Genomic DNA, 21009 nt, shown 5'->3' with positions numbered 1-21009 from the left:
CCAGGTGATGGCAGAAAGCCACGTGCCAGAGAAGCGTGCAGCCCTGGGCTTGGAGCATTTGTAACACATGGTCAAGTTCTCATCAGCAGAGGAAAAAAAACCAAACTGGAGCAAATGGTCCCTTTACTGAGGTACTGCATAAGAGAAAGGCAATACCTGTGCCTCTGTAGGTTGTGCAGGGCTGGCGGAAACACGTCTGCTATGCTGAACCACCCAGGCCAAAATGGGATGTGAAGCTTGGAAGGGCTCAGGCATGCAGCTGTTTGTTAGGCACGCTTCAGAACTGAAAGAGCTGCGAGTAAGCAAAGCAGATGTTTGGGTACATAATAAGGAGAAGGTGAGCAAGCCATTTGACACTAATTCTTAGATGTAGGCACTCACATCTATTCGTGGCACTAGCCTCAGGCACGCACTTAAGCAGCTAGCGACTTCGTTTCCCCATCCCTCAGAAACCAGAAGAATGATAGCGGTGGACATTTCTTTCCCTTCTGCCAGGCATGGAGGCACACGTGGTGGTCTTAATTACCACTAGGTGTTTTAATCATTGTTACTAGTGTGCTCACACTAATTTGCAGTGAGTTATTAATGCGCACCACCAGATTTTGCATTCAGGATCTGTGAACTTCCCTTCTCACAAAAAGGCAGCTAGAAAAGCTGAGTTTACACTTGCTTTATTACAGAACTAACCAATACAGCTTTAGCTCTCTGCATACTCACAGACACCCCTGGGAACTTGTTTCCCGTGGCTGTGTGGAAATCACATTTCGGAATGCCACAGTGAAGTGAGGGAGACGCAAATGACTCTATCATCTCCTGCTATTCTTTTGCTCATCTGCCTTTGGCCGATGTATCCGGGGAAGGCTAGGACGTAATGCCGCTTGAAGTATAACCAACAATCCTGATGATACACACAAGGAGGCACCAAAGTTCATTTGCAGTGAACCAGATAAAACGAAGCACATCTTCTGTAGACACTTGGACGGTTTTCTCTTGTGGCTACTGTGACAGCTTCTTCTCTAATAATTGCTTCACCAGAACAGGATTGGATCGTCCTTGTGTTTCTCTCTGTACCAGGCCAATTAACTTATTTAGAACTTTTCGATTTCCTGCTTTTATCGCCATAACCTTTAAAGAAAAAAAAATGGACAGACACCACTATTACAGTAAACCCGGACATTTTCACTCATTCACAGCCAAGGTGTGAGTATTTTTGTCCCTTGGATCACTGTAGTAGAATACTATATTTTGGGCTAAGATGTTATTTATAAAAACTGCCGTCAGCTTTGCAATAAGCTCCTGCTCTGCTCCCATGAGACAACAGCAAGTCCCTACAGCAGCAGGGCCTTACAACTAATAGAAAGATCTCCTCTTATTGAAAAAGTCGGAAAACACTTTTGGATTTTAACAGTGTTTGCAACTTGAGCAGCAATTTCCTGGAAAAGAGCCAGAAAAATGAGACTGACTTCTTTTTGCTGACAGGATCTACCTTTTTACTCAATATACTGTTAGGTTATAACAAGTAATTTGCATCGAATCACAATCTATTTGATAGTATTTGTGAGGTCCTTTAAGCAAGGAATCCTTTGCAACATAGCAATTAATTAACTGATCAGAAATACAACCTCCTATCAGACAGCTAGTGTTTGATGCACAATCACCTGCAAAATAGCAAGGGCCATATTTAAAAGCTAAGTAAAGACACTGAAAAAAGCACTGGAAACTTCACTTGCAGGCATCACTAAAGGAGATGCTACTGCTGAAAGACAAGCTTCTGGCCTTCATATTGTTTGTGTGGCAGGGAGGACATTCTCTACATTGTCAGAGTTACTGGGCAAAACACGATAGCTTCAATTAAACAGGATGTCATATTTACAGATATTAAGGGAAGGATTACGAACGTATGAGCCACCCCCTGTGCCAACACCAAGCACAAATGCAAATATTGCTACTCATTACGGTATCCGAATTATTGGCAGTCTACAATCTTCTCTGTAATGTCACAACGTGGCAAGGACTCATTACTCCTGATGTGCGAGAAATGACCTACGTGGGGCGGAATATAGTACGATCCAGACACGGCATTTTCATAAAGTGCTCGGCGCTGGCTTGAGCAACTGTTTGCAAGTTAGTTCATTTTAAAGAAAGTTACTATCAAAAAGCAAGGCATACTTTCTTTTTTTCCCTGTCGAGTGCTCAGCTAACTCTATTTTGTAAGGTAAGCTCTCACAGCAACTTAAAGCAATGAATTACAGGTCTTCAAGGCAGCTTTTGCCTTGGCGAAAGATCACCTGGAAAAAGTAGGGAAGTGAGGCCATTCTACTGCATTTGGCTTGACTAAAACAGTGGAAAACAGAAAGGAATTACATTTTCGGAGACAGCATTATTACTGAAATGGGAGTGTAGTTACGGACCTTTGGCTTCTGCACTTCCCAATCAGTTCTAATGTTCTTTCTATCCACACTTGTGCTTCCGTACCCGTCTGAAAATACAGCAGCACTTTTACCAGCCTCTGCAAATGAGTCAGTCTGATGGAGGTCACGCCGACCTCCTGGAAGCTCATTTTCTTTATCAAAAGCTCTTGCAGAGCTGTTAGCATCCCCCAATGAGATCTGGGGTGGGTGGTATTGTTCTCAAAAGATGTTAATGTTTGTTCCCAAATGGCAAATGTATCTAGACAATGTTTATGTTAGAAGTAAGCTATTCACTTCTGCTTTTACATTTTCGCTCCAGAGAACATATAAGCACTTGTTTTAATTTTGCTTTTTATAAAGCAGATTTTAGACTCTGTCACGATCCCTTCCCACTCCTCCCCTTCATGATCAACAAGGTTTTTTTTCCCGGCTCAGACCTTGTTAGACCGATGAGCCAGGCAGGCTGCTGCGTGTCCTTCCAAGGAGATGGGGAAGAGCCAAACCCCCATCTTTCCTACTGCAGCATTTGCGCTGCTGCCACAGCCCAGCAACAGAACAGCAGAGGGGACAGCAGCTCTGGAGCCACCGACGCCGCTGCCACAGGGGTCCAGCTCCTCCCCACCCCACAGACGTTGTCAGGCAGGAGAGCCAGCTAGACTCATCTCTTTGGCAGTGGAAGGAGACAGGGACATGGCGAAGAGACAGATGCAAGTAAAATTTTTGCCTTGCCAGCTGCTGATACAGTCTCTAATTCCATAACTAATATATGCCTTGCTGGAGGTAACTTCAATCTCCAGCTTCAGAACTGTTTGACAGTGTTGCCCTAATATCACAAGAGATGACATAAAAATCAGAGTTACGCAGCCGGGTGGCCAGGTCAGGTTAATGGCAGTATAGCTGAAGAGGGAAAGAGCCCCACAGTTTTGCTTTCCTGCATTAAAATTTTATGGTCTCTCAGAATGACTTAGCGCATTAGCCAGACTGGTAATTTCTTCTGCTGATCATTTTGTGTATGCTTCCATTTCCAAAAAAACCACTTAGTAAAATAAGGAAGGAGAAGAAAAGCCTGATAATATCTGAGCAGCAGCTTTAATGCTCCTATACTGGCTCTAGAACTCAAATGCCAATCAAAAGGAGAAAAAAAAAAAGGCCATTTTAACCCCCTTTTTAGTGCCACAGACTGCCATAGTGCACTAGCTTCCCAGCACCATCGTAATCACCTCATTTTCTTGTCCATCAATCACCGCCTGGCAGATCTGTTCAAGCTCTTTTTGATCCTGTATCAGTTCAAGTTTCTTTTCTTTAACAATTTCAAGAGGAGTCTTCTCTTCTCCCTTCCACAGTTCCGCAAGCACCTGAAAATCACAGTGAGTAGCGGAGGTCAGTGTCTTGACGTATCAATGTTGTTTACATGCAGTATTTCAGTTACTGATCCAAGAAGCCAGATTTTAGTTAAAGCAAGAGCAGATTGTCTAAACATGAACAAACCCGAGATTTAATCCTGTGCCTCACTGAAAGAGCTCTTGTACCCTCCCTCCTCTTCTGCATCCTGAAATAAGAGAAAGCATTTTCACTCACTGCACGCGTGCAGGTTAATGGTTCGCAACTGGTGCTCTGCAGCCTACCGCAGGCAGTACTGGGAGCTGCCCGCTACTACCAGGGATGGGACCTGTTCAAAGAAGTTTGCCAAGCGCAGCCCCCGTCTGCCTCGCTGCACTGAGCCACCGCTCCCTCGCTGGGAGAGGGGGGCACCATGGCAGAGAGTGTCACTGACTGCAAGGCTGTTCCTCAGGCAGTACTCACGCTCATCTCGCATTATTCACCAGAACTGCCTGAGAGCAGTAAGAAAATGCATTTCCATGAGAAATGTCTCTGCCCGGGAACTGACGATTAGCTGACTATTGTACCAAGTCCAGTCCCAGGTAACTCATCCCATTACCAGTCCTCATCAGTAAGCTGTAATGAGGATACGTATGACAAAGCAGAAGAAAAATAGTGCCGAGCAGAATGAATGCAGCAGCTCCAGCCCACCTATGCATCACCTCCAAGTACTGGAATGCTGGGTGAACCCAGGCCTCTGGAATAATCACTCGTTAATGCTAGTGTGTTTTCCTATGCTGTAGCAGGGCTATCATCCTGGAATAAACTTGAGAAAAGGGAACATTTATAAAAAACCAATTTCCTTGGGCAGTCATTTTCTGTATTCCCTTTGCTCTTACTTCAGAGCTGTGGGAGGAGAGAAAGACAACCCTTATTAAAACAGCTGCTTGTGCTCCATCCTGAGCTGAAGATATAATTGTATGTTTGGGCCATTGCTGTGTACCAATATGGAAATGGATGTCATGTCAAAATTTCAGCATTAAATACTCACTGTAGGATGAAGAAGAGGCTGGGAAGGGGAGACGAGAAGGGGCATTCAAACTGCATGTTAAATAATTAGCAGGGCAGCAAGACAACTTAGGAAAAATGAAGCATGTGGGATGGTATCTTAACTACCCTTGCAATTTTCTTCAGCATGAAGAATTTTCTTGTACAAAAGACCTTCAGTTAAACAATTCTGTAGCCACAACAGGTATTTAAGAACCACGCATTGACACAATTCCTGCAGGAGGAGATTAGTTTGCCAGCAGTACCCCAAAGCTTTTTATGGGATCTTATCACTCTGTTGGAGACCTTGAGAGAGGGAAATGACATGCAGCTGTATTGTGGCAGCTATATCTTGTTTTTTCCCCAGTAAGAGGGTTAAAGGCAGATCACAATATTAAAGTTACTGATAAGCAGCCAGAGTTACAACCACTGTAAGTAAAGCTTTCAGCTGTTTATATCTAAATAAATTAGTGCAGTATATGATGTCTTCTACAAGATCTTCCTTCTAGTGAAGTACTTAAAAATCATCCTGCCACTGCTACCTGGAATACCCCTAGAAAAGAAATACATCCAACAGAGATTCGACCTGTCTGCAGCTGCTTGCCTTTTTTTTCTTGCACCCCATTGCTACCCCAGGCAGCCCCCTCCCACTCCTTCCCTGAGGGACCCGGCAGGAAGCTTTCTGTCCTCAAGGCCTCCCGAGGCACCGGGAGGGTACATCACCCCTCAGACGGAGCCCTGTCCTCTTCGCACAGCACAGCCCATAGCAAAACACCCTGGAGAGTCTGAAGTGCTGTGCAAATCAGGGGCTGGACAATGAATAAGCCGTATCGCTCTCGTGGAAAAAGGCAGATGTGACTTTTAGGACTGGTATGTATTCAAGCAGGATGCCATGGGCTGCAGGAGGGGAAAAATCTGCAACAAACAAAATCTACACAGCCAACCATGGCAGAGTTACCCAGGAGCAACTCATACATCAGGCTGACTTAGATCAGGGGCAGGACAGCTTGACAGTCAGAGATCCAGCTCTGATTCCCTGCTATTCCTATGCCAAACGTCTCCTGGCACTGAGAAAAGCTTGCCCATTGAAAACCTTGAAGGCACCAGATTTTCCCTGTGACATCTGCATCATGTGTACTTTTCAATTTGGTAACAAGCATTTCCACTTAGCTAGTAGAGCAACTATGTTATCAAGGCCCTTGCTTGTTTACAGGTATGTGGGAAAGCAGAAAGAGATGTGGCCAAGACCTGTCAAAGATGCACTTTTAAAAATGTGTTTCTCCACTTGGCAAGGAGTACGAATCTAAAGAAAGCAGAGTAAAAAAATGATTTCAACTCATTTACACAAACTGCCTGCACCAGAACAGGAGGATCAAATTATGAAGTCTCCAGAGCCAAAATGAGAATCTCAGGCCTCATTTCCATTACTGAAATCTCAGTAGTTTCTACTATTGATTCTTGCCCGAGCGTGATTAGATTTTAATGATGTTCTGCGGTCTCTACCTACACAGGCATAGCAGCAAACCATTGGTCAAGATGAATTAATCAGGACTTGCACGTCTGGCTGCCACGGGCATCATATCAAACATTTTGCAACTGGTAAACGTGCCAGCTGACTGCTGTGCCTGAGAACACTCCAACTGGAAACCCTATCTGCAGTGATTTGCTGCCAAGGGTGGGAGGGAAGCAGCAGGCAGTACCACTCGAGTCAGTCCTGTGGGCATCTCTCCTTTCCAGTGATGGAAGCCTCAATGTCTGGCAGTTGTCCCTCAGCCTCTGACAAAAGTGAGGGGCAGGCTGGGTCCAGTCCTCCAGATGGTATAGCCGTAATTGTCAAAGCAGATGGTTCTGTTTAGGTTTGTGTACTGTACTCATTTCCCTGCTATCTACTTTAAAGCAGGGGTGCCAAGTGTGTCTGTTGAAGTTATTCCTATGTGGGTGACCCGTGCAACTGCAGAAGCAAACAAGACCTGGGGTCTGCTCTGCTCCACACCCTGCTACAGATCCCCGATGAACGTGTGACAAAATGGTGTCCACGCGGAGTTGCTCCAGCATGGCTCTCAGCAGCAGGGGCAAGTTTCTGCTTCCCTGCCCCAGGAACCAGCCTCCTCCCACAACGCCGTAACTCCAAGGCAGGCCCCTTATGCCAGAGATGTACTCACTGCCAGCCCTGCAAACAAGGACCGAGGCCCCATGTCGGGCATACTCCCCATCAGGCTGGTTTCAGCCCTGGGTGAGCAGCACCAGCACCTCCTACCGTCGGCTTCGAAGCAGTGCCTCTGGGGTGGGCCACAGCATGTGCCTGTGCAGGTCCCCTGATGCAGGACACGCTCACCCCACAGCCCTGCACACCGGCAGAGCTGGAAGCTGCTCCCCTCTGCACAGGCACACCAGTCTGAAACTGCTTCGGAGACCCCTGGAGTAGGATGCTATATTTGATGGCAAGTTGGGCGTGAGCTCTGTAATTACCTAAGCGGTAATTATGTAAGCACACAGTGCCCTTTCCTTGGCATATGCATCCTACCATACAATGTTCTGTGTCTATAATCAGTGCTCACAGCTTTTATCTGCCTGTGTTTTAGTGCCTTATACAGCAGCGACCGAACACAAAACCTCTTAAAAAATTTAAACTGTTAACAGCTTCCTGCAGCGAGCATGTATGTGTATGCATGTCTGCGCACTCACCCCAGCAAACCTTTCCATCCTTTCTCGTTGGATCTGTCTCCACCACTGCAGTTCATTCTCCCCCACCCCAAGTGCTGCAATTCATCTGCTGTTGTGTATATATAGCCCTTTCTGCCCTCGGGCCATCCAGTATCTCTGCCTACTGCTGAGAATTGTTATAAACATTTGTTATTCTTCCGACATCCAGGCAACCAAAATAGTTTTCTAAATGTGGCAAGGTTTCTGCAGTTTGATAGCATCACTCAGTGATGGCAAACAGTATTGTTATTTCTCTGTGTCCAGTTTCAGAACACTGAGGACAACAAGCACGTTACAAGGAGTTGGTAATTAAACAAGAAAAGCATCTCTGAAATTCTTGACATTTCATAACCTGTCAGAAGTGCTGGCACACAAATAAATCACAAGGCAAGAAATTCCCGTAGAAGGGCATTAGTACCCTGTCTCTACCTCCACGAGGAAGCCAAGAGTTAAGACTGGAGTTCTGAAGCTTCCCTTTCGAATGCAGACACCAAACTGATGGGTGTGCCCTAACCCCGCAGGCACAGAACCGCTCTGCATTCCAATGCTTTTCCTATGAATACTTTATCTCCTTTTTGAAGCTTTTACTTTTCCAATCCAAAATTTCCAAATGCACATGCCTGAAGTCAGGCACTTAAATCCTTATTTATGACACCTGTCATATGTAGCTGGCTATTCACAGAAGCAGACCAACACAAGGTTACTTAAGAACCACAAGCATCTCCAAAAAAGAAAACAAACCAGGAAGTTTAAGTGTCTCCAAGCAGGGTAAAGAGACACATTTGCAACAGTTGCACTTGGTTATAATCATGCAAAAAACAGTGAACTGACTTCAACGCTATTCCAGAGTTGTACTTGGATTAAATCAATATGTGCTAGAAAGATGGAAGCCCGCCCTGTGTATTTCAGTGTTAAAAGCTTGAAAGCAGACAAGGCAAGTTAAATATCTTCATTAACAGTTTCACTGATGAACACCTGAGAAGAGGCAGTCATCTAATGTACTTGTCTAGAGGATAATAATTAATTGAAAAGACAATGCATTCCACATAAATGAGCTGGCAACAATTTAAGGTGAATGAGAGATTATTCCCTATCACAAAGAAACTCCAAATGTTGTCTATAGACACAGCAGTCACCGTACCCATCGTAAGCAGTTCACAATTTTAGGTACAGATCATCAGGAGCTGATTTTTCAGACTGTCCTAAGCAAGATGATATTTAATAAGAAGGGAAAACTAGCTTTACTGTCAGTGCTTGCTTGAGAGATCCATGATAGCACTTGCTCAAAGAAGCAAGGATAAAAGAAAGGCCAGACCTCTCCACTATTTGACTCGGGGGTACACCAAAGCAGAACTCTTTTTGTGACTACACTCAGGTGAATTATATCCTTTTCCACATGCTAATGTTTGGCAACATAGACCTTACTGTCCCTTTGTACTGAGTAGATACTCTCAGCTTAACTGCAAGTCATGGATTAACTCCCACTGACCTTTCACTCAGGTCTGACTTGAACTGTGAAATTGAGATCTAGTGTCCAGTCCCTTCAGAAGCAGGATTTATTTATTTGACTTCAGTTCACATTGCTTAAACCTACTATTTGGCTTGTGCCCCCTTCTAACACTGAATATGCAGATGTATGTGTAAGATTATACACATGCAAGGCATTTTCATCTATTATGTGTATATAGTAGATACAAAATATATCTTTCATCAACTCTCCAAATAATTTCCTTTTAAAGCAACTGATGTACTGGTACACACTGATGGACTATGAAATTGCTACACGAATGGAGTAAGCAGCCACAGATTCAAAGGACAGTAAAATCAAAAAGGTACTTACCTGCTTTGCTGCTGTAGAAGAAATTTCTTTTTTTTCTAGGAGGTTCAGAAGGTCAGCCAGGAGAAAAGAACTGACTGGGCTAGGGAAAAAGGGGGCAGAAGTTACCTCAGAGAATAAGGTGAAGTAATATATCTAGGCTACTGTTGCTTGCCTAAAGATCACACAATTTAGCATGACAAGCTAGTATTTTTCCTCATGATACACTATATTCAACTTCGGTATTGATTGCCTGATTATGCCTTACCATTGTCGTATTCCAAAGAAGGAAGACTCTGATTACTACTCTTAACTACGTGGTCCTCTTCTCTGCAAGGTATTTGATTAACTTCATTCAGTATGACAGCATCAAGGCCTATGTAGTACTGTCTAGTGTAACAAACTTCACAGATAATAAATAACTAAAGTAGAAGCGAGCAACGGAGTGACACGATACTATTCATGGTACATGAGAAAAGGATCACTTTTGTTTCACCCCTGTAGTAACCAAGAAGCCTGACCTTTCCTTTACTGTAAGGGAATGTTGTTTCAAATAACTGAGCAGGTCTTTTAGAATCCAGCCGATCACTTTCTTTGGCTTCATCTGGGTCTGTTTTACCACATTTTCAAAGAATTCTGTTAATCCATCTTCATTCTGTTTAAGAGAAGTTAAATGCATCAAAAAGATACCAGAGTGCAAACATGTTTCATTATACAATTCCATTTGCAGTATAAATACTCAATCCTAAAGTAAACTTGGTTTTGTGAATTCACTGTGAAGTCACAAGACTTTGGAGTAATTTTATTAACATAACAGCAAACAAACTATGTGACGTCTAGAATAGGTACATACAGCTTATCTGCTGGCCTGTTTCAATGGAACTTCCAATAAAGGACTGATCTTTTTTGCTTAACTCCTCCCTAAAATTAGCATTTGGGAGGAAGCTTTCTCATCTCCTCGTGTTCTAAATATGTATAATGCTAGAAAATATAATGCTGCCATCTAACAGGCTGTCATGCTACCTTTTACCAAGAAGAGATTTTTCTTGAAACTGTCTACACATATTTCACTCTTGATCTTGCAATCACTTCTATTTATTTTGGATTGAAGGAGTAAGTTTAGCTTGCATTCACCCTTCAATAATATGGAAAGGTCACACTGTAAGAAGCAAGGTTTTATTTTTCTAGTTTTTTCAGAGAAGCTATGCAAGCTTTTCCACAGCACCCTAAATGCTCAGAAAGTATGACAGTAAGGGATTCAATTTATAGCCTAAGTGAAATCTGAGATTGTTTTTAGAAGAACAGATACTGCACAGCCTGTTGAATGCTGTGCCGTTTGTCATCAAGGTATTGATGGATCTTTAACTGTAGCACAGAACTCAGTAGGTCTGCTGAAGGCTGAAGAGATATTAAGTGGCAGCTCCTACCTTTTCAAGGAGGAATCCAAATCCAGCATGCCACTGGACTTCTGCAGTGTGTGGCATAAATGCACAGAGGACAAGCCAGCTCTCAGAAGTTGTGAGAGGTAACAGTTTAGAGACAGCCAAGGAGCTATTCTAAGTATACTATCATCACAGCAAAAACATTTTCCAAGCACGTACTGACTGCAGCCAGATCTCTCTGAACAGTTCTGAGCAAAAAGAGTGCAGGTACACACTAAACCAAGGCCTGACTTTTCCACTCAAACACATCCCATCAAAACAGTCTCACTTGCCCTTGTTTTTAAAGGCAATTTATCACCATAGCAATACAGAATTTTAGACTTTCCTCCTCAAAACTTTCACAACATAAACTTCCAACAGCTGTAGATACCACATTTTTCATTGGTAATGATGTATGGCTTTTGAGAAGACTGCAGACTACTGCTCTCTGTTCTGTGAAAGAGAACAAAATGTACTTAGATTAATGGTTGATGTGCTGTAACACAGGTGTGACAAAAATCAGACCCATCCCCTTTACCTTGAGACTGTGAGCAAAGAAACCAAGTTCTCGGCCTAGGAAAGCCACCGAGGTCTTTTGTAAACCAAAGTAAATCTTGTAACTCCCCCTATTTCTCTAATACACACAGACATAATTCCGTTCTTTTCCAGTGTTCCTACAAATTTAACTAATGGTTAATTGTAATTTGTGATCAAATAACATAAAATCTAAGGCTAAATAGACTAGAGGAACAAATTTGGCTTAAAAAAACCAGTAAAGGGATGATGTGATTACCAAAGTACAGTAAACGTGATTAAAAACTGCAATGTGTGTTAAGTGGACTTACTAAAATGATGCATTACTAAATACTGTACTCTTTCTAATTCACCTCAGGATTCATTAGCACAAACAAACACTGATTATTTAAACAGCGGGTTCCCTTCCACAAACACACCTGTCCAATTTAGGTAGGAAAAAGTGAGCACATACAAATGCTGGTTTCTTTACACATGCTGCAGAAGGCTTTACAAACACTGCAGGCAGAGCAGGTCTAGCTGCAACATTATGCACATGAAAACAATGTCTGCAGATGCCACATGTCTGAATGCAGGCTACACAACTCAGACGCAGCATGTCCAACACTTTCATCATGTATAGGCTGGAGAGCGCATCTCTAGCAGTGGGCACATTCAGATTTCTGGATACCGACAACCTGGCTGGAGCTACAGCTCTGACCCTGCTGCCAGACCTTTGAAAATCAAGGACAAACATACCCAGCCTTCACATTTTAATCAGATGATTCCAGGCAGCAAGAGAAGAAACGCCCAGGAATACTCAGACAGACAGACTTATGTATGCTACCAGGTACCGAACCCCATACTCACTACTCCTGCACATAAAACCAGACACATTCCCCCAAATTCCTTTGCAGTTTGTTTTAGGTTCTTTAAAGTGACTGTCATTTTCTGTAGCCAAAGAGTAGGAAAACCCAGCAATGCTAGACTGAAATGAATACGGCAGAATGTCGAAACATCAAAATGACTGACAGAAATGAAACATTTTCCTTATTTTCTTGCCATATTAGAAAAATGCAAGCATAACTTGATTAGCTTCAATTTCTAGGTACTGTACTACTTGAACTTGACTTTAATTTGTTCTGCATTTTGGTCAACTTTCTTCATGCCAAATTCACTCCAACTACCAACACACACACATACCTGTCCCTTGTGATAGATCTGACCTGAAAACCACTGCACACACTAATGTGCTGGTTTACAGGAACGCTAACTGACTGTTCTCACTTAATTCTGAATAACACATTTTAATCTTCCTAGAAGGAAAAGCAGAAATCTGGAATTGCAGCACCGTGTTTGTGATCCAGGCCCACTTGGTGCTCCCACTACACAGCAAATATGCTGTAACTTACTCATTAGAGTCTCATTGGCATGAAATCTGACATACTAGTATTTCAACCAGATGCAAATTTCTTTCTTAAACATGGTTTAAAATGATCATTTAACAGTACTGAGATGTCAAAAAAACTAGTGGTAGAGTGATTCCAGATGCTTTTTAAACAAGTTTAAAACAGTATGTTATTTTACAAAATACCATGGGTACAATCTTTTAGGGACATTGGGTCTGTAATGCAAATTTATGCTTTTTAAAGACCCATGTTTCCCAAAGAACTGAAGAAGAAAACTACATCAATGTTAACAAATAAAATGTCATTTTCTGCTTTCTTATTCCCATTTTCACCACCACAGTTCCCACAATAACCAACTGTGAGGTAACAACTGCTGCAAAAATGTGCAAGATTTTCAGGAAAAAAAACAGAAAATCTAGCTTATTAAAGCAGACAAGCAGAGCAGTCAAAGAAAGTTCAAACTTTTTCCTACAGCTTCTTATAAAATGATTTAAGTTCTAAAAATAAGCATAAAGTCACCTACACAACATGTATGAGCACATCATGTCATAAACAAAATGGTCAAAACCAACTTGTACAGCTTCCCACTTTTGACTGTTCAAAGCATTCACCAACGTAATTGTTCCACCAAAGCAATAAGCCAAAGCCCAAGTAGAACTGCCACTTTTATCTGAGTAAGCAGGGAAACAGTACATGTACAGGAAGACTTGGAATTCAGATGAGAAAGGAAGTGATCAGACTGTTTTTTTTCTAATGCTGTACTGTGACAACTGATCTATTTTTTGGTTGGACCTCCCCCCGGACTTCAGCGTGCTTTTTGAAAACAAAACGTCACATACATGTCTATGCCAATACATCATATTTTTTTGACTCAATAGGAAGCAAGATAAAAATATTACAATATCATAACTGGCAAAGTTGTCAGAGATCCTTCTTGACTGAAGTATCTGCCAGCCTACCAGTTTACACAGCAAAGTAGAATTGCATGCAGAAATTGAGTACCCAAATACCATGGAGTCTGTGCGGCTCAAAGAATTATATTTTTACAAATAAGAAGGTTCTGCATAAATAAAACCAGAAACTTCATTTCTTTTTGCAATTTATACAAAACTGTCAAAAATGTAGCAGTTTACACTTAAGAAATTTCAGATATAAAGATATTAATAGGTAACGCTCTCCTTCCATTTCAGTACGTCTTGTAATTACACAAAGCAGGAGTCTCAGATTCTCAGTACTGCAGTACGGACAGGTAGCTATTGTATATGAGAACAAAGCTCATGAAGTAAGCTTGGAAATGAACGTGCATGCTGAAGTATGGTATTGTTTTATTATAACTTTGGCGCATAATGTTTTCTCTAACAAGTTGGTGCAGAACAGAGATTTTGCATTTTAGAGTCATCCCTCTACCACTGCCATTTATTTAATGAGCACTCCTGGGTGCTCTAACCTGAAAGAATGCTCATTAGATTTGTGCATCTGGCCCTATCAGCAATCTTCTGCAACTTCTGATGTAAGCTTAACACAGCAATGGACATACCGTTTTCAGATGAATTAAGGTTAACTAGTCTCCCAGTGAACAGGCAAGCAACTTTTATGGAGAGTATACATGCTGACATTCTAATGCACAATAAAAGAAGACCCGCAATGAAGAATGTGTTCATTTCATGCATTCAAATGGATGCATTATCTTATTGCAAGCTGAATCCCAAATTTCAGCTTGGAGCTCATTAATTGTCTTATATGTTGCAAAAAGGAAAAAAAGTTAAAAGGGAAAAAGCAAAGGCAATAGTGGATTTCAGAGAACAGCTGGAAAGAAAGGGCAGTTGATGAGGCAAATATATAGGGCTAGTTGATAGAGACCACAGAAACTACACAGCAGAAGCCATCAATACTAGCAAAACTGAAATGCGCAAGAAGTGGGTTGATGCCACGTGAAAGGAGTGGGTGTACTGGGTCTGGCTGGGATGGAGTTCATTTTCTTAAGAGCAGCCCGCAGGGTGCTGTGTTTTGGATTTGCGAATAAAACAGTGCTGACCACACATCAGTGTTTTGGCTACTGCTGAGCAGTACTTGCACAGTGTCAAGGCTTTCTCTTTTTCCCACTCTGCCCCCCACAGCGAGTAGGCTGAGGGTGGGCACGAAGTTGGGCAGGGACACAACCTGGACAGCTAACCCAAATTGACCAAGGGGATATTCCATGCCAAATAACACCATGCCCAACAAGAAAAACTGAGGGAAGGGGATTTTTGGGGAGGTAGTCATTGGTCGGAGACTAGCTGCACATCAGCCTACTTGTGGAAGGTGGTGAATGATTGCGTTTGCATCACTTTCGGGTTTTTCCCTTCCTCTTTCCTTAACTTATTTAACTGTCTTTATCTCAAACCACAAGTTTTCTCACTGTTGCTCTTCCTATGCTCTCCCCTGTCCCCCCCTGGTGGCGGGAATGAGCGAGCAGCTGTGGTGCTTAGCAGCTGGCGGGGGTCAACCCACCACCAACGGGGAGAAAAATAAAAAAAGTCAGAAAAAAGAGTTCAGGACCTCTCTGCCCTTCTGAGCTCTGTTTATTTTAATATGTGAGAAATATGTTGATGTGAAAAAATGCATGCATGGACAGGAATACCAACTGCGAAATCACATTTTCCAGCTTATACAATGAAATAGAAAGGTAAGATACTACTGACACTTCTTGATGCTACCACTGCAGCCTCATGACCTTGATAAGACTTATGACTCACCTGCCCACCAAACAGTAAAAGACCTGCAACTCACTAAAATGGCACACCACCACAAGAGCAGTTTTCCTAACAGCTTTCTTCAGAAGAATGAACTTTTTTTTTCCTGGAGAACCAGCTTCTGTACAAGTGTATTAAATTACAGACACACAAAGGAAGGATATTAGGTAGTTAAGTTAGGTGCACTGCTCTCCCTCCATTTACAGTCAAAGGAAAGGAACTCCTCCAGAGGACAATTTAAAAGTACTTACGGTTTCGCTCTGAATCTTTCTCTACAGTCCTTTTCTTTCTGTCTCCACTAATCACAGAGGTAACCAAAGCAGGACACTGTCCTAGCTTAACTGGCTATGTGAAATGGCTAATCTTGGGTTGGTATACTAATCCCCCCCCCCCCCCCCGCCCTTTCCCCCCGAGTTATCATGGGCAAACAGAGATGATGCAGCTTGTATTTAAGAAGCTCAAAGTCCTTTAGAATAATTTTGGAAGTTATGACATTTTGCCGTCACTTCCTTATTTATATCCGTATTTGCCACATCCTTTTCCTTCTCATCCCCTCTTCTGAACGTAACCCTGGTAAATTGCATGGTGAAGATCAAAGTTGATGTTGTACAGCTGTTTTGCGTATTTATCTAAGAATAAGTGTTTTTTTCCAAAATAATGTGGAAGCCACATCAACTGGGACATGTGAAGCTGAAAGACTTAAACTTTGGGTTTTGCTTCTGCAGTCAGGAAAACATGTCTATTAATTTGTTAAATACTGACAATGTGCCCAGCCTTGTACCAGACCCAAAGATAAGAAGAGCAGGCACTTGCAGACAAGAATTTGTCAGCAGGAAGCTGTACATTTGTTGCAGTCAGTCACGGGTGCATCCATGTGTAGACAGACAAGATCAATATTAAATAATAGTTATTTGACTGCACCTCGCATGAGAAATGCTGCTTCTAGGCACACTGTGTTTGGTTTCTTTTTCCCACCCTGCTGTGTATATGGCTCCAAGGTACAAAGTATGCATTGGACATATTTTCAACTAAAAAACATCCATGAGAACTGACAGCTGGTTAATATGACATTTGTAAATCTTTTCAAAAAACGTGCAACTTTGAAGTTTCTAGGCTTATTTTAGCACTTGATCAATAGACCTACCAATAAGGTGAAGCTGTGTTCAGGAAGAATCCCATACTGTTCAACAAGCTTTGCTCTCTTCACACTGGGGAGGTCAGGAAGTCTCTCATGAATCCAATCAATATTTACCACTTGCTGATGGTTCAGATTAGCTGGCAAAGATTTAGCATCGTACAGAATCAATGGAGGAAGGTTTGGCTCTGGCATGAACCTAGTGAAAATGATTCTTTTCAGTCAGAAGCTAAACAACAACAAATAAAATTTATATCACAAGTTTAGGCTTACCTGGAAGTTGTATTGCTATTTCAACCATTTAATAGTGACCATAATATTAAAAATTCATGACTTGGTGTATCACTGTTAAGTAATAAGAGATCAGCCCCCGAACTGCTGTAAAGCTCCTATTTTCTTTGAGTATTTGCCACTGATTGTCAAAGAGTTGATGATAGAAAAGGGGTAATTAAAACAGTTCTGCACCCAAAATAATAATAAAAAATAACAATAATAATAATAGATACAGAAACAACCCATTCCTTTTGGCATCAAGCATGAATTGTGGATCTGGACAAAATGGGAGTGAACTGGCAGGGAAAAACATAGATTTGACAGCCAACTGCCAGGAGTGATCTGGGCAGGTTGCAACCTTTTCCAGACTAACTTTGAAAATCTTGATGAAATCTCATGCTGTGCTAAAAGCAAAGTTACCGTGCTCAGCAGGATGCCATCACAGAACAAAAGGCTCCCTTAAAGAGAAGGCCAATTCAAACCATTCCAATAACTCAAATAACTGCGATTGAAGCAGAAACCTCACTCTTACATGATCAAATGAGGGGTTCAAAAATATCAGAATGAAGGACATTGGGCACCCTCTACATATACTATAATAATTTCTATTTCAAATCTGCCTAAACATAGATTTTAGGTTTAATGTACAATGTGCAGCAGTAAGTTACAAAAAATCTGAAAGACACCGTTTAATACTAATCATAATCTTAGTACTAGTAATAATCTTTATGGTCTTTGTTTGAAATATCTTAGACTCACCAATTTTGCTTAGGTTTTCATTAATTTTCTTTTGCATTTGTTTGATTAGTCTTGTTAAATAAGCCTTGTGCCAGCCCCCACCATAATAAGGAATTCGTAAAATGATCAATGCCTTTTCTGCTGCATTTCTACCAATAATAATTTAAAAAGCAGATTTAAATCTAAAGTTTGTGGGATGTTTTCAAAATCCTTGCTCTGCTCTAGTAAGATCAGTGGTAGAATATATGTAGATTTAAGCATGGAGAGGCAGGGCCTGCTATCTGAAAATCATTTCCCTCAGTATTCACTTAAAGCGGGAGCAATGCTTAACTCAGAATATTCTTACATTTTATGTGAGGCATTCTTAAGAATACACTTGTACTGGCCACAAAGTAAACCTTCAACTTACCCACTTTGAGCCAAGGTACTCCAGCTTAGTTTTTGGGAAAGGTCTGTGGGTTTTAGCAGAGATGAGACACAGTTCTAGATCTGAACTACTCACACTAGCGCTGATTTTGCTAGGTCTCTTCCCCTTCCAGTGGAAGGTAAACTTCCAATACGTACTCACTATACTGACTAAGTTTACATGCCCAAAGTACTGACTTACATGCCCATTACACTGACTACCCTTAAGAAACTAAATAAATTCTAAGTTCTTGAAATGTTAACTTTATTAAAAAAAAAAAAATACCGATAATCCTGTTTTCCTTCTTTGTCTCTCATTGGTACAGTGCACCTAAAATAAAAACAAAACAAGTAAAATGTGGTAAGAGGTACACCACAGAATTAGTTTTATGGCAAAAACACAAACCAAAAACCTTGCCTCATGAAGAGCAGGAGAGCTTCCTAAAGCCACTTCAAAGAATGTGTGTGTGTAAGAGGGCAGTGATTTTCACACAGACACAGCTTGATGTAGCACACAATGTTGTGAAAAAGCCTCAACTTTAAGAATACATTATTACCTGTGAGGAGACTATGCTTGTGAACATTAGCTTTAGAAGACAGAAGTTAAGTAATACTATGTTACTCCTCCTGATCATGTCACTAGGTACCCGTGGCACTCTAAAGCTGCTATTCTTGATGTTCCTCCAAAATAAAAACTCACCCAAGCTTGGAATCAAAGGCTCTTGTTTCATTGAGAATTGTTCCTCCGTTTTCAAGTTCTTCAATTTGCCTCTGTATTTCATAGTCTGACAGAAACAAAAGAAAAAAGAGTAAGCTTGTTATACTGCACTATTAGCTTTTGTACACTCCACTATTTCATTTTTCACTGCTATGCAATAATGGAATAGTTTGTTGTTTTAACCTTAATGAAATCAACAGCAGTAGTTACAGGCAGAATTATCAGTCACTGTCTCTCTCTCCAGCACTGTTTCTTTCTTTGCTTGTTTTCCTCATCTTCTTTCATTCCCCGTAAATAGAAAACATTTTCTCCCAGGCACTGCAGCTAAGCCATACATTCTTCCTAGTGACCTTCCAATCACCCAGTTGAGTTTTCTTTTGGAGATGTAATAATCATCCTTTCTTGCTCATACCCAAGCTGCATCTGAACTTCATACACACCACCTACCGTACTTAGTGGAAAGCAGTCATCTACGTTGGAGGACACAGAGCTACTGCTAACATATTTCAGCGCTAAACATGCTAGGCATTGAATCATCTGCCTTATTCTTCTTGCAGGCAGAGGGTTACCTCTGCAAGAAAACTGCAGACTAACACGGCTGCTATCCCCACAGTATCCCATACTAAGATTTATTCTGTCAGGGAGCAGCAAGAGCAGGGCTGCTCCACAAGGAGCAATAAGCCAGGAGCCGAGGAGGACCACAGCACAGGCAGTGCCCTCACTGTCTGGTGCAGTCCCACTGGTCTGAACAGCACAGGCAGAGGCACGTGCTACTAACAGGGTCCACTGACAGTCTCAGTGAAGGTGGGGGGGATGAACTGGGTCCAGGATCCATCCAGGGAGTTCAGTCAGAAGCAGCAGGAGGTATGTCCAGAAACAGGACTGGGAACAAGACTACAGAACAGTTCCAAGATCCATCAGGAGCCAGGACTGAAAACTGGCACACCTGTGATGTAGCTCAGGCAAAGTCTGAAGGCCCCAGTCTGAGCTTAAACAGGACTTCCGGACCCGTGGGCAAGGTGCATGGATGGAACACCCAGATGAAGCTAGCCAGGGCACTTAAGGCCAATTAGTGGACTCAGGAGCCTGACATATTTCATGTCAGACCACATAAAATATCTACAATGCTCCTGTAATGAAGCAACCACCATTTACCTACTGCTTTTGCCAGGAATCGTATGCTATTGATATTCTTCACTTCAGTCCTCACTCCATAAGGCTCTCCAGGGTGATGCACAGAAACATTGGCATCCACTCTCAGCTGACCCTCTGTAAAAGGAAACTTCATCAACAGAATAGTCTGCCCTGTAAACTAGAGTAAAAACCTTGGCATGCATTAATAAACTGCATGTTATGTGCAGAGCATTAACAGCAGACTTCCATATGTTCAGAAAGGAGTAACAACCACCTCATCATAGTGTTCTGTTTGTGATTCCACCTCAAGACTCTGCCTCCAATCATTCAAAATCTTCTGAGAATACTACTTTTTAAAAAAAATTCTTGCTCATAATTCCTCTCACAAGAAAACTGCATGGTGCAGTGCAGCACAGATCCTCTAAGCCATACAGTCAAAAAAGCTTCTGATTCACAGCTCTTAAATAAAGGGCAGAATTAGACAAGCAATTTTAAATGGTGGATTGTGAGCTTCCACTCCTCTAAAAACAGCATAAAAATACCTTTTGGAATTACAATTTGATGGATATATACTACCCTAGCATGGAATGCAAGAACTTACAGTTATGTTGAACAGATTTACTAAGGTGTTCTTGGAAATATACAGCTCAAGGACAAAATGTGAGTAGTAGTGGATTTTTTTGTAATTTTCTTCCTCTCCTTCAAGAAACTGCAATCTCCTCCCTGCCCCAAATTTCCCTGGCTGCCAAAAACTGAAACTGAATACAAAGTTCTATATAAAAGCATCCTGCACTTTTAGTCCAAAATGGAATAATGTCCTTAGAGACCTTTAATGACTCAACCACAAGTAACTCGTAATTGTATCTTTCTAAGTTTTGTCCCTCTAAAGACATCCCTTCTGAGAAGAAAAGGCTTGCCACAGTTATTCAACTGGTGGGAAAAAACAGACAGGAGAGGTTGTATTAAAAAGAAACATCATTTTTCCCATATTGCACAGTGAACACCTGTAGCCTTCCTCTTTTTTTTTTTTATTTCAAATACAGATAAAAAGAAACAAACACTTACTGTTTAGATACAGTAGCATTATTAAAGAGAGTGCAAAATAGCTCAGAGTTAAACCTATGAAGATGTCTAAAGCTTCAGAATCCATTCCGGTCAATAGATGTAAATTGACTAGAGAGGCCTTGGTACACTTCGTAAAAGTAGGCTGAATGATAGCGCACTAATTTCCTCT

General features: G+C 41.7%; 1 protein-coding gene across 6 annotated transcripts in view; it reads right to left on the bottom strand.

Annotated features, from left to right (window-relative positions):
• Positions 1 to 655: 655 nt before the first annotated feature.
• The window catches only part of GATB (glutamyl-tRNA amidotransferase subunit B), a 45157-nt gene continuing 24803 nt past the window's right edge, over positions 656 to 21009 (bottom strand). For 3 of the 6 annotated variants that reach the window (XM_075500492.1, XM_075500490.1, XM_075500495.1), the window contains 8 exons: positions 19797 to 19910; positions 18624 to 18708; positions 18210 to 18254; positions 16517 to 16706; positions 9819 to 9952; positions 9322 to 9400; positions 3632 to 3766; positions 656 to 1125 (listed from right to left, as the gene is read on the bottom strand). In XM_075500492.1, coding sequence (XP_075356607.1) covers positions 997 to 1125; positions 3632 to 3766; positions 9322 to 9400; positions 9819 to 9952; positions 16517 to 16706; positions 18210 to 18254; positions 18624 to 18708; positions 19797 to 19910 — 911 coding nt within the window. In that variant the 3' untranslated portion in view covers positions 656 to 996. Of the gene's footprint in view, positions 1126 to 3631; positions 3767 to 4442; positions 4558 to 9321; positions 9401 to 9818; positions 9953 to 16516; positions 16707 to 18209; positions 18255 to 18623; positions 18709 to 19796; positions 19911 to 21009 lie in introns of those variants that run through there. The other 3 variants (XR_012775542.1, XM_075500493.1, XM_075500494.1) reach the window with 3 other exon arrangements.

The sequence above is a fragment of the Mycteria americana genome, chromosome 4 (genome assembly GCF_035582795.1).
Source record: "Mycteria americana isolate JAX WOST 10 ecotype Jacksonville Zoo and Gardens chromosome 4, USCA_MyAme_1.0, whole genome shotgun sequence".
Classification (NCBI taxonomy): Eukaryota; Metazoa; Chordata; class Aves; order Ciconiiformes; family Ciconiidae; genus Mycteria; species Mycteria americana.
Note: the sequence above shows the minus strand (reverse complement) of the source record. Positions and strands in the feature narration are given on the sequence as shown.